Genomic DNA, 14,571 nt, shown 5'->3' with positions numbered 1-14,571 from the left:
CGGTGGCAGCGAAGAAACGTTGTCTAGGCGTACTTCTTGTTAACCCACCACCAGCGCTGTCCAAGGTCGCTCCCGCGGGAGCTTCGGGTTCTCCCACTCTCGTCCGCGTTGTCAGGGATACCGCGCGACGCTAACGGCGAAGACACTAAGCCCGTCATGGCAGCCTTCGTAGCGTCACGCGGTCTCCTTGACAACGGAAGGCACGCTGCGCGAAAGAACGATTGGAAGGGGAAGCAGGCGCGTGAGGGGCCCCTACACGCTGCACAGCGCTGTTGTTAACGATGAAAAGCGTGTGTGTAGGCCTCTGCCAGCAGCAGCCGGCACAATAGCAGCACCCGGGGCCGGAGAAGTATGGGCGTCGTTTTTTATGTCAGAATCATGGTCCATTGTGAATTGACGAGTACAAGGTACGAGAACGCTCATAGATGTATTTAAAATGAAGCGCGGCGGCCCTCGTGAATGCAAACCTGCGCCGTGGTCTAAAGATTAAAAATTACAAAGGTAAGATTCAAAATACTATCTATAAACGCCCTCTGTGTTACGACTGACAAGAGAATTCATTGCTACTTATATAAATGGGAGCCAGAAGATGACCGCGAGGGAGCCTGCAAAGACGCACGAGGACCGAAAGGACTAAACTTGGATCTTGTATATATACAAACGAAACTGGAACGTAGGACTTGTGAGAAAGAGTTAGGAAGATTAGACCTCTGGTGGCGCTGGCCAACACTAAGTCGCGATCCCATAGCAGAGTTGGCATTATTCGACTAAATTTTCATTCGAATACGTATCCGTATAAATCCCCAAGATTTATTCGCGAATAACGAATAACGATTTTATTCGACGAAAAATTGTTCGTTGTTCAGGAATAAATCTGTACCGTCATTCGAGCCAGATTTATTCGAATAAGAATTTATTCGCATAGAAAATCCCGCCTTAAAGAATGATCAGATTATGTGTTTATATATTATGTAGAAGTAACAAGCCACGTTATTTTTCAAGCAATGTGAAAACGCCACTCTATGTAGTACCGCGGTCATACATCTTCCTGCAAAGTGCAAACCACGGTGTAATAGACAGGTGTTCCGACTCCTGTTCAGAATGTGTGACTTTTTCGTCCTAGTTCTTCTGGCGGCCGCTAGATTGGCGCTCAAGGAGAAAAGGCTGACTTTGCGCAAAATACGACTGAAAGCTCTACTACTACAATCACATAAATACATGCGTACATGGATCTCTTATCACAACGCCTCTCACGACGGCCAGAGGAACCACACAAAATCGCTGGGGTAAAGGTGCTGAGTCGGAACACCTGTCTATTACACCTTGGTGCAAACTTTGACAAGAGTTACTTAACCTAAAACATTAAGTCTCACTGGTGTCACCATTCATCGCCGAAATCACGTGATCATTTTATTCGTCCGTTGAGTCGACTAAATTTCCATTAGAATAAGAAATTATTCGAATAAACTTTCAATCGAATAAAAAGTCATTCGTTATTATCGAGTAATTTAATTTTATTCGAAGTTTTTATTCGAAGACTATTCGAATAAGAATTTATTCGCACAAATTTATTCGAATACTTATTCCAATGAAAATTTAGTCGAATAATGCCCAACTCTGCCCCATAGTGGGGCCGGGACGTTACAATTGCAAGCCACGAAAAAGATGTGGAGGGAATAAGGGTTTCCGAATGGATTCCAGTCGCGTGCCCCGCCCCGTCCAAAAGAATTTTTTCCCGAAACCACCGTGTCCCCCTGCCACGAGCGAGACTTTTTCTACGCTGCTCGGCTCGATTAAAGCTTGCCCGGCCGAAAGATGCACAGGAAGGCGGGTCCCCGCTTGTTTTCACGTGGATACGAGACGAGACGAATCGGTGGCGCGCGTAGGGCACCGCGCAGCGCCATGTGTTGCGCTCAATTGGATGCCCTTCAGGTAGAAAAACGCATCGCTCGCTGGCGAACGCATCTGGCGAGCGGAATCGCTCGAGGGCCCCGCGCCCCCCGCCCGGAGGCGTGCAAACCGTGCTCCTTTCTTTCGTCGTCTCTTCCTTTCGACGGTGTTATTTGCAAATCGACGCGGTTTTGCGTTAAATAACGCGTCATCCAGCCTGGGCAGGTTATACTTATGCACGTCCGTTTAGTACCCTTGAACTTGTTCCATTTTGTGCGCCTCGGGCGAGGAACGAGGCGCTTCGTGTACCTTTTTCTCCCATCGAACGCGCTCATCTAACCGACTACGATCGCCGGAAAAAAGAAGCGTAATTAACGTGCGTCCAGCCAGACGACGAATCACTCGTGATTTCCTCGCGGAATCCCCCTTTTAGTCTTCTCCGATCGATTACGAGTATTAACTTCAATTGCTCGTCGATCGGCAAATAGCACATTGCGGACACGTTTCGTTTTCAACCGATGTCGCGCGCGTCGCGCTCGCTACAGCCGTTCAAGGTACGGAAATCTCTGCGCGTGCACAGGCAGACCGAGAATAGATGAGATAATTACCCGTGTCGAATGCTGAGTTACATTCAGCCGTGCACGGTACAATGTTTACAGTTATCCGCGTAATTAAATGTGCATAATTATGGAAAGTAGATGGTAGGCTGGGAGAAGGGGGAAACAAATTGTCGTGACCGCAGACAAATGCTAGCTACTTCCGTGATCCTCATTGAAGCCACGATACTTGAGATCGAGTGGTAGGTATAATGTTCCTCGGCCGTAACGAAATAATTAAGCGAGTGTCTTGTAACCTCCCCACTCCGTAACGGAATCGATGAGCAATATCTCTATAGAAAAAGCCATTAGGTGCAGTTTTTTTAATACCCTCTCTAGAGTTCAGCGTGGCTGTAATTGGTGGTAGACCTCGGTACGGACGTGTCTCAGGAATTATTTCAGGCATTCAGAGCAAAAACGAACTAACCCACATTGAAAAAAATTAATTTTTCTCTTTTATACGATTAGTAGAGTCTACTGGAATACATTATTGCTAGTAACTCGATTTCGCAAAAAATGTAGGTTAGTCCGTTTTTGTTCTCAATGCCCCATTTACATTTTTAATGTTTTTGATATGAAGTAGCGATGAATGCTAAGTTCACCCCTGCGCATATTTATGTTTAAAAAATTGAAACCGACTGACAAAAAAATTTTGTTTCTTATTTATTTTAATCTACGACTCTCGGTTTTTTTATGTCGGCACCTCATCATTTGCACTGTGTAAATATGGCGCCGACTTAAAAAAATGGAGAGTCGTAGATTAAATAAGGAACAAAATTATTTGTTACTTTTTAGCGCATTTTTATTTTTTTCAAGTCGACTTTAAATTTTGTACTTTTTAGTTAGTTAAGTTATATAACTACGTTTATTTAAATAATGACGTCGGTTGAAACAGATTTCTTATTTTTGCTGTAACTTCAAAACTACTGGTCCGATTTTGATAATTCTTTGACCACGACCTAAGTTGGTTGAAGTTAAACTAAATGCAGTAAGTTTCGCGAAAATCGGTCCAGTGATTACGGAGAAATTCGCGGACAATCATAATACATAGGTACACATCGAACGTAGAACCTCTTTCTTTTTGAAGTCAGTCAAAAATTGTGATTATACTAAGGGGGTGATCTAACCTATGTTGTTAACGATTTACCCAAATTAGTTTATGTGTAACTGCGATCTCGACGCTTGATAGCTATTAGGGTCTTTATTGCTATTTTTTCGTTGTATAAGTGGACTTTATTTCCGTCAATTAAACTACCATTATTATTAAAAAGAAGAGAGAAAACAAAACCAAGAACAACGTTGTACTCGAGCGCGTTTACATGGAAAAGAAAACTCTCCCTGAAAGTAAGGACGCGTCCCACGGTGAAAGGCGAGCGAGGCCGCCGCGTCGCGGCGCGGCGCTCGTTGAAGAGAGCACGGCCACTTCCGCCGCCGCGCTCCTTCGCCAGGGAACGAGCAGAAAATCTTTCGACAGGATCTCGAAATCGATTCGGCGGCTCGGGCTCGGCCGCAGGTGCACGATTTCCCGACGCGAAATTTATAGACTGATTCGCGCCCCGAGTTATCCGCGAGCGCGACTCGGGCCCGAGGGAAACGGCGAAGTGGTGAGGAACGAGGGGGATATCGGCGTCGATTCAATGCCCTTATTCGCTGCGGGTATACCTTACGCCGCGTTATCTCGATACAGGTGCGTAACGTCCTACCGCGGAAGATGAACGGTCGTTAGAGAGAGGAAACGGTATGCAGATGAGAGGCCACGGTGCAATCGGCCGCTCCAGACCGGGACACTTTCGGCGTGGAAGCCAGCTCCCGCGGAACTAGTTGCGACTCGGCCTGTTTTGGCGCGGCTCGCGATTAAGGAGATTGCGAGGTGTCCAGCTCGCGATTCATTCTCCGCTTTATGGACGGCCGACTGAAACTCTGGATTCATTCATTTGTTTCTAGCTATATGATCAGTATGATGGTGTATGTAAAAGCTGATTCAGATTATTCAGACTAGGGCTGGGACTATTCGAATAATTTAATATTCGGATATTTTACAAGTATTCGAATGCTACGAATAAACTTCGAATATTTGAGTATTCGAATACATCAGTATTCGAATATTTGAGTATTTGAATACATCAGTATTCGAATATTTGAGTATTCGAATACATCAGTATTCGAATAGTATGGTGTGAAGTGGGTCAAAATTAGCTTACAAGATTTCACCCTGACAGATGAACCTAAAGAACTTGATATATAATTCACACCATACTATTCGAATACTTAAATATTCGAATAGTATTCGAATACTTGGATATTCGAATAGTATTCGAATACTTGGATATTCGAATAGTATTCGAATACTTGAATATTCGAATTATATTCGCCAAATAATTGAGCAACTGAAGTATTCGAATACTCGAATACCGAATAATTCGACAAATAGTCTCAGCCCTAATTCACCCACGTTCAGCAATTTAGTCGAGTAGTAATTTAGTCATTTCCCGCGTGTGGACACTAAAATTTAGTCGAGTAGTTTAGTAAAACAGTGGCAAATTACTACGTTACTCGCCACTCGACTAAATTACTGGACGTGTCTGAATCAGCATTGACGCCTTATGATTAAATTTAGTCGAATATAACGAGTCAAATTCCCACTTGGAGTTCAGCTAGGTGAGAAAGATTAATAAATAGTTCCACTCGCATAAGTGGAGCAAGTGTACTACTTAGGTACTACGTCATATGTGTGGGTTTTGATGAGAGTCGCTATACAGTAGATCGATTTTAAATTACAAACTTTATCTAAGTTGTTAAAGTATTACGCAGTTGGAGATATTTCTGAAGCTAAGGACTCATCGATCCCCTCACGCATCCCATGATGCAAGGATATAAGGTGTGCTCTTGCGCACCCTTTTCAAATTAGCCAATAACGTGCTCTTCCCAAGATTCTTCACATTGGATTGTCAGCCAATAGGACAGAATGAATTTGTTAACATTTCGATATGCGTCCGTACACTTGCATATGCATTCATATACACACATATTTTAATACGGCGGAAATTGCTAATGCGCAGTAAAAGACGAAAATGAGCCGCTCAGCGAGCACACCTTATATCCTTACATCACGAAGCATCCCTCTTCGCTCAAAGTGAAATCCACGAATCCGGGAGGATCGATTGATCGCTCCGTGACCGAACTCGTCCACGCTCTCGCCTGCTACATTGTCCTGAATCCGCGAATTAAAGCGTGTCGCGCGCCTCTTGCCCGCGAATACTGCCGATTTCGGCACGGCGTCGCCGATGACACGGGGCCGTCGCGACCCACTTCTCACCACTCTGGCCCCCCTCTCGGATTATCCTTTTCACCAGCCTCAATTAGGTAGAAAAAAGGTAAAAGCCGGGTAATTTATGCGCAAGAGAGAGCCACGAAGAAGTACACACACCGTGGCGAGGGGCAATTTGAATTAATCGAACCTCGCCCTCCCGGCCGCGCCGCGGGCGTAGTTTGTAAAGCAACCGCATTACACCGCTGCGTTATTCGTAAGAACGCATTATATAACCATAGAATACGTAATGCGTTCGGTGGCGCGTCGCGGAGATCCAGAAGTCGCGTACGAAGGCGCGCGAAGCGAGCAGCACGCGCATCTATTTTAATGCTCCGATATTATTATAATCACCGGCGAGCAAACGGTTCGACGCGCTGGCCGTTTCCCGCTCGTAATCGGGCCAGGGCGGCTCTGAATGGGCCTCGCATCGGGGCCGAAGAGCAAGCCGAGCGCGGCGAGCGAGACGCCAGCCAGAGTCTTACCCCGAGGGGCCAAACCGACACGCTCGCGCCTGTAATCACTGTAATTTCGGTCACGGAGCGGCGTAATTTTTCACCGAACGATCGCGAACTTTCATTCGATTTCATTAATACAGGCCGAGGGACCGCGGGCGGTGTTCGCAGGTCGTGCGACGATAACGCGACGTGACCAACAACGATTCCCCAAGGACACCAGTTACCGCGCCACTCTTACCCACCCCCTGTCCGCTCGCTGTTTTCTTTTCACGCCCCTGACGATTCTAATCACTGTGATTTAAAGCGGGCCGAGTTTTCGAGGTGGTTTAAAAAATCGTTTGGCCGCCCCAGGGCGCGGCTCCTCGCTTCGCGAAGCTCCGGCGCACGCCGAGCACGGAGTGAAAAAATAAAATTGCGGGCACATCGCGTATCGGCGGAATATCCGCGGGTTCGATTAATACCGCCGCTCTTACATAATGCATACCCTTCTGTTTACTATATGCCGCGTGGAACAAAAGAAAGGGGCGTTCAATACATCATTAACGGGAATACAATTAAAAATAATCTGCAAGTAAAATCGCGGCGCCTGCTTCCGCGTGTGGAAACAAAGGGGTATTCTTCGCGTACGTGTCGATATTAACGAGTTAAAATTCAAACCGTGGCGCGACGAAAGGTAATCGCGCCCGGGAGGTACTCAACTGAGAAACCGAGGGATCTGCGTTTCGATTTCTCACATAATAACCGCGTTACGAGTAAGAGGGGCACACGCATCCTGCATCGGACGAGTCATCAGCCTACCACCCACGGCTTTGTAATAAAGATCGATAGGGATATTATATGACGACTGCCTCGCAGGGCTGAGTAACCGACTGAATGCGAAATATAATACCAGATCCAGTAGGTATATCCAGGGTAAACAAGAGGAAAGCAAATACAATTGAAGCTTTCCAGAAGAGGTTTCCGAATAGACGTTGTGACCATTTGGTAGAGATATCGGACAAGATTCGAGAAAACGGAGGATACGTCTCGGAATCAACCTCAAAGAAGAATCACTCGAATCAATTTCCATTAGTGTAATTACACTATGCTAACTATTCCCAACACTCTAATATCCGTAGTTACTGTTTAATTGTGTGCGTGATCTACAGGTTAGCGTAGCCAAGTCAAAATACAGTGAATCAGGAAACTATTGGCACAGCTTGAACGTTCTACGAAAACAAACGAACTTGGAAATCTTAGGTGCGTCTTATCACTCTCATGAAAATATTTGTAGGTATCAAGCCTTTGCTTGAATCAATAACTTAGTGACTCCCTGAAACTACTATTCTGCCGTGTTAATTCGAAAGGGCGTATCTGCAGCTTTCGCTTAAATTGAGTTATTGCTATCGGGCAGTAGAAAAATACCTAGTTTATCTATATGTATATTAAATAAGAAAGAAATATTTGCATTGAAACTGAAGATACTTATAACAGTTTATATTTCGGATGCCTGATTTTGGGCGTATCTACTAGAGCTGTAATTATTGGACTATTCGAATAATTCGAGTAATTTTGAATACGAATAATTTCTTCGAATATTCAAATATTCAAATAATCAGGAGTAGGTATTCGAATATCGGATTGCACCGAATAAGAATCTGAATAAGGTGAATGTCCCAGTTCCTGCTCATTTAAGAGGTTACTCGTCATAAAGAAGGTGTAAAAAATTTGTTTGTGATGAAAATTTGCAGAGTATTTTGGGTTATAACTCGTGAACTTTAAGATCTGCAAGTTACCAAATGATAGTCCTAATTAAAAGAAGTAACTTTTGTCTTGAAACTTTATTTTTATATCTTATAGATTGCGAGTTACGAAATAAAATTAGAAAATAGCCGAATCTTCGGGGGTTAATTTCATCTCCTCAGAATGAATTTAGGCAGCAAACAAAAATTGCGCTGTAATCAGGAGGAAATCCCCTACATACTCACAAAGTCTCAGAATTTTTCGGAATTTTCGGGTTGTGAATCTTCCCTTGTTAGTCGGACAAGGATCCCCTCCTCCAGACCCACCCGTGTCCGGCCATAAGCGGGTGACAAACAGTATAAGCAGAATTTTTTGAAGGAAACTAAAACCCCATAAACGATTTTGAGGAATTATAATAATTTTATTTCTACCCCCGGTAGTATAACGAATGTTCGAATATTCGAAGACTCCTAATTATTCTTTATTCGAGTATTCGAATGTACTCCTAATTATTCGATTATTCGAATCTCAAATTCGAATTCTTTGGTATTCGAATATTCGAATTCAGATAATTCGAATTCTTTGGTATTCGAATATTCGAATTCAGATAATTCGAATTCGAGATTCGGATATTTAGATTATTCGAATATTCGAATTCAGATAATTCGAATTTGAGATTCGGATATTTAGCTTATTCGAATATTCGTTACAGCCCTAGTATTTTCCAAAGTTTCCTTTAAAGTTCATGAAATATGTTACAGGTTTGTCACAAATATTAACATAACTTTTTATCCAGATTTAATATTTACCCTAATCCGATTTAATATATAAAATCCCGATAGCATAACGCAAAATACTAAAAGTCACTTATCTCAGAACCACCCTTTGCCCAGACACGACCTTTCGAATTAACGCGGCGATGTTATACAGAGCTATCAGAGCCACAGCTGAAAAAATCCCCTGCTTGAATAAAAAGGAGCGTGCGTAGGAAAAGCACTCACCGGCATCGACGGATGTAGCCCACGGAGAGCAGCGCCGCTCCACTTCCTCTGCCTGTTCTGGTATTGCGTGGCCCTGTAGCCGCTGTTGTTTTGATGCCCACCGTAAGCAGACCGATGCTGCATCGAGGGCCTGAATGCGGCATAGGGGATCCCAGGATATCCCACTGATTTCCCGTGATGGTAGTCACTAGCATCGAACCGCTGTGCTTCGTGGTGAAGGAAAGCACCGTCGCCAGCGACACCGGGCACGCGGAATCGTTCCTGTTCGTGGTCGTGCGCCTCGATTTTCCCCATCGGCCGATCCGGGGAGGGCCTGGCGCCGGGAAACGACGGCGGCAGCATCGCCGCTGGCCCGTAAGAATGCGGGAACCCGTAGGAATTCGTCAGCCCGCCGGTGATCGGCCTGTATCCCTGGTGCTGCGCTTGACAGCCAGGGATCTCTGTGTTACCGTCGATCTTCGGCGGGACAATCGGCTTCCTGTCGTACTGGTAGTCCTGCTGCGGCGGATGGTACTCGTCGTGAGGCTCTGGCTTCACCTCGAACGGCTCGGTGGACTCCGGCGCCTCGACTTTGACTCTGACACGGCCGTCGGTGTCGCCGGAGCTCCTCTCGCCCGCGATCTCGCCCTTGGTGGTGAAATTCTTGGACGACGGGCTCGGCGCCGAGTCCCCGTCGCAGCCGCCCACGCTGCCCTGCTGCATTCTCGGGATGTTCACGCGCGACGCCCTTTGCACGGCCTCATCGCGCGCCGTCGTGCGAAACGCGCGTCAGAATTCGCCGCTGCTGAACCTCGGCGGGATCTCCGGCGAAGCGACGGGTGCGGTATCGAGCGCGGGGTTCAGTCGTAGGCACATCGTTCGAGATCAAACGGACCAGTTCTCTCGGGGGTCCAGCATGCGTCTAAAATCGTCGAGAGGGGCCTTCTGGTAAATATTATCATAATCCTTGTCGCTTGTCCTTCGCGTCGCGCACGCGAGCTGACAGAATGTAGCCGCTTGGAAGCCAGTCGACTGAGTCCGGGGCCATTCTGACTTTCTGCCGTTGACACGGTGAACGAGGCGACGAGTTCTTTATAGTCTGTTTCTCCGATGCACGCTGAAAAGCTAGACGACGGAGCGCGTCACTCGCGAGGTTCCGAGTGTGAGATTGGGGAGAATAGGAGGGAGCCGAACGCTGTTCGCGGGAAAACATACGTGTCCTTACGCGAACACCATCATCGGCATGGGCGACATATCATTCGCGTTCAGATAAAGTGTCCACTTGGAAGAGGAGCGCGGAAATGCCAAGCTCAGGCGCTCCAGCGAGCGGACAGAAGCGTTCGGCGGCGCACAGTCGGTTGGCAGAGAAGCAGCGGCTCGTACAGCCGCATAGCCGGCTGGCTGGCTTTTCGGTCGAGTGGAGGGGGGTGAAGGAGGGGAGGACAAGGGCGGCGTGACAGTTTCCGTGTCACGTGTCCCCGACCTTAGGCCCCGCCTACGACTCCGATTTTCCTTCGCGGCTCGGATCGTTATACCTGGCCCTGTCGGGGGCCCTTTCCTCCTCGGTCATTCGTCGACTGTCCTCCGTAGTGGTCGTGCAAGTCGAGCAGCGGCGAGGGAGAGAGAAGGGGGAAAAGGAGAGGCTTTTCTCCGGGAGGGTTGTCACTCGCAGGTGAGAACGAACCGGCGGTATGTCACCGAGGCTTCCGCTTCTCCCTCCAATACTGCCGCCAACGCCTCCTCCTCCGTCACGGCGAGACGTCGGCGTCGCGTCGTCGAGCGTGAAGCACCGCAGCGCGTTTTCACCGTGTTCCGCGAACTTTTTACGGTACACTGCCTCAAGGATCCCAGTGGGCGACCGATGAGCTCGGGACGAGGGGCTCCGGACGCGACACCGGCCTCGATCGAACGGGACCCGCTGGTTAACCGGCACGACGACGATTCGGCGAACGATCCCCCGCGATTTACACCGGGGAGAGAAACACTGATATCGGTGAGAACGGAGCGGCCATACGTATAAGGATGCCGGATTGCCTCGGTCGAGCTGATCGCGTACGAGTTTCGTTCCACGCAGCGTGAAACTATTGGCGGAGGTGCGCGGCCACCACCAGCCGCCGGGAACGCACGAGCCTGCCCGAATACGCCCGAGCTCCGATATATCTCCTCTGTACCTACGAAGTCTGCCGGCTGTGCCTCCCGCCTTCCTTCCGCGAACCTACACGGCCAGACCCACTTTGTGGGCTCACCTTTTGTCGGGATCCACCGACCTGCGCTTCTATTCACGGCTTACTTGCTTGCTTGCTTGCTTGCTTGCTTGCTTGCTTGCTTGCTGGCTTGCTTGCTTGCTAACTTGGTTCCTTGCTGCTCCACGATACGCGTCCACGCGCTCTCTTACCATGTTCTCGTCCCGGTTGCCGTCCTGCCTCGCCTATACCCCTCTGCACGAATGTTACTCCAACTTACCTAACCACTCCCGCGCTCCATTCTTTCTGACACTTTTTGCACCGAGTTGGTATTCGGAGTTTCTTATAACGCGCAGCGGCACTCGGATTGCAGCGCGGGTCACGGCACGAGGAACGAGAAGGAACGTAATAGCCTCGCTAATTCGATTTTGGCCCTCGCAATCACCTGACCATGTTGCGTGGCGAATCAGCCTTTACGCGGTGTAGTAGGAGGAATAGAAGAGAGTAGAATAGGTATATAGTTGTTCAAGGAGGCATATTTTTAATTCAGTAAAATTCTCTGGGTAAAGAATAAATTGTTTTTACAAAGCCCCTTCTTTGAGGGTGCCGAAGGTCCACCACCTGAAGGAAAAAATACCAATTAGCGTTTAGACAAGAATATATAGTGCCAATAAAAAGTAATTTACAATCCTCCCTGTGCGAGGTGACTTAAAATCAGCGTGCATCCTTAGTTAGGGTAGACTGGGGGCGGTAGTAACACTTTGACTTTGGAATATGATTACGCAAAAACTATTACAGTTACAACAACAGTTTTTTTACGAAAATGTTACTTATTTATCTAACATTATTTGAGCCACAACAGTTTTGCTGTATGTCAAGTAATATTGAGGTTGTTAATAAAATATGAGAAGCGGAGAAAGTGTTACAACCGTCCCTGACCCTGGGTCGGTTGTAACGCTGCATGGAGTCGATATTAGCACAAATTTAACTTTACAAAATTAAAATATTTATTGATTTTAATTATAATAATAAATGAAAGAAGTGAAATTTATAACCAATTCTGCGGTGTCGTCATTGTGGCAGAAATAGAAAACGTTTTGGCTGGTGCATTCTTCGTGTGATCAATCCATACATTCAGTACATTGCACCCATTTTTTATTTGGTTCGCTTGTGCTGTGCTATAGGATTCCATGCAAACAAGATAATATTATTAATCTTCTTTGTCACTATTCGACCCCGACTACCGATGTTACAATCGCCCCCGACGAGGCTTTTGAACTTAAATTATAAATTTTTATTAATGAGACACTTAAAAGTGATAACTGCCGATCAGTATTACTTTAAAAATGGCCAGATTAAATATTAAAAAATAGAGAAAACACGTACCTGCAAAGGGAGTATTTATATTACAATTTTAAATCAGTAAGGAAACGTTACTTTAGGATATCGAAAACTTATTTTCTTCACTATGCCTGTTTATTATATATCTATACTGCTAGGATATGGATTTGTGTATTCGAAACGTCATTCTTCACCATATATCCAAAATTTGTGTTAATATCTATCATATGTTTTTCTACGCAACATTCTTTAGTATCCAGAGAACGAAAATGTAGGCCGTGGTTCTTTCTTCCTGCATGCTTCTGTGTATTTCATCCTGTTCCTTCATGTTTATCATCCCCTTGATCTTCCCCGCGTACCGCCGTAATTGCTGAGTCTTTCTTCATACGATTGCAATTTCTTTCTCGTTCATAATTTTCCTTTGCTTTAATCAACCTGCTCAATTGTTTTCCGGTATTCGCCCCTTCGATTAATTTCAGCTTAACGTCTAGGGTCGAGCAATCAACTCGCGTCACATTTGAGACATGTTAATAACGATCCGAGCGAACTGAAGTCCAGCAACGACACTCGTGATAGATACTTACCTATTTGGAGGTAATAAATAAAATTCTATCGGTTACTTTATTTGACAACTGTGTCTGGGTATAATTACCCGCCGAGTGGCGGCAATTTAACGCAAAGGAATCTCGAGCGCGAGACGTTAGCGAACACTCCCATTCCATTAAGGCGTCATTAATATACAGGCAAACGCGTCGCGCGAGAAGAAAATAGCGATTTACATGAAAGAAGCGATACGCGCGCGGCTCCTTTGAAGTACCTATTATATTTACATACGTAACCAGCAACGTACCGCTTATTTACCACCCCGAAGTGACACGTCGTTCTTTCGCGGAACGCGACCGCGTTAAAGAATGACGCTGCAAGCACTCACTCGATAAGGAAAGTGTCTGTGGCTGGCGGCGGGTGAAAGGGGAAATTCATCATTTCCGATTCTGCGTTATATACCCTCGGTTCCGATGAGAACCACCGTTCGCGGCTCTGTACGCGCCGTTACGCGATATATCAGATTACATATCCGTTGCGTCATGTAAATTGATACTCGTACACGGCTGAACACCACGGGCGTACATTTATTTGAATGATAAATTATCGTAATGTCGAACGGTCACGCTTTCAATTCCAATTTCGCTAACTAGATCAACGGGCGTCGCTCCACTCCGGCTAGATCGGAGTAAAACTTGCGTTAAACGTCTGACAAAACCGTGCCGTCGCGCAGCGGAACAAAGGGGGTGCGTTGGAACAGTTGTTTTGAGAAATATTTATTCTGGGCAAGAATTACAACAAACTTTTACTCTTCTTTCCCTTGAATTTCTGTTTTCTCATGTTTAGCTCAAGTAAAGTCTGAAGCTAATATTACTTTAAGTTAAGATTAATAAGTTAAGATTGCTTTCCTTTAAGTAATGTTAGTTTTATTGTCCCTATTTTAGTTTAGTTTCTAGTTCACGGTTAGCTGTGCCAACAGTGTCAACACTGCAGCCTCGCTGTCACACTTCTCTTCTATGCCTTTTGTAAATATTCAGGTTTCTTTTATTAGAATAATAAAGACGATTAATAATAATAATCTACAAATGTGAGATGCGTACCCATTGTTCCTTTATCCAAGCACAGTCCACTCAGCTGCGGCATCCTCCTCTTCCCGATCTCCCTCGCTCCTCTCCTCCCTTATCCTCAATTGTATCGCTCTACGGTCGCCAAAGTTGCTTCATTTCGTCCCATCCGGAGGAGGAAATTTCTGGTAGGCTCGCGTAGCCCGCGCGTAACCCTTCGCCTACCTGTGCTCCGGTTTCGACACAAAAGGGACAGGGGCCCTTCGACTCCCTTCGCTCGATAGTCGCGCGGGGATTGGCCGAGGACGCGGCGCGGTGTACGTGCTCTTTCGCAGCGGGGATGACTGGTGAGAGAATTCAATTTCCACCGTCGTTATCGTGCCTCCATCTTTCGCTCGGCCGGCTCGCTCCTCGTTTTTTCCTCGGGACGGACATCGAATCTCGTGCCCCGCAACGTGATGAGTAGGGGCGAGGGGATGACGACGTG

The 14,571-nt window shown here is 46.5% G+C and overlaps 1 protein-coding gene across 1 annotated transcript in view; it reads right to left on the bottom strand.

Moving 5' to 3' along the window:
• Positions 1 to 10,003, bottom strand: part of LOC143367276 (uncharacterized) — a 256,180-nt gene extending 246,177 nt beyond the window's left edge. Inside the window, exon 1 of the mRNA XM_076808912.1 lies at positions 8,975 to 10,003. Within this exon, the coding sequence (XP_076665027.1) occupies positions 8,975 to 9,676 (702 nt within the window). The 5' untranslated portion in view covers positions 9,677 to 10,003. The remainder of the gene's footprint in view (positions 1 to 8,974) is intronic.
• Positions 10,004 to 14,571: the final 4,568 nt, after the last annotated feature.

Source organism: Andrena cerasifolii, chromosome 3 (genome assembly GCF_050908995.1).
Source record: "Andrena cerasifolii isolate SP2316 chromosome 3, iyAndCera1_principal, whole genome shotgun sequence".
Classification (NCBI taxonomy): Eukaryota; Metazoa; Arthropoda; class Insecta; order Hymenoptera; family Andrenidae; genus Andrena; species Andrena cerasifolii.
This window is presented reverse-complemented; position numbering and strand designations above follow the sequence as displayed.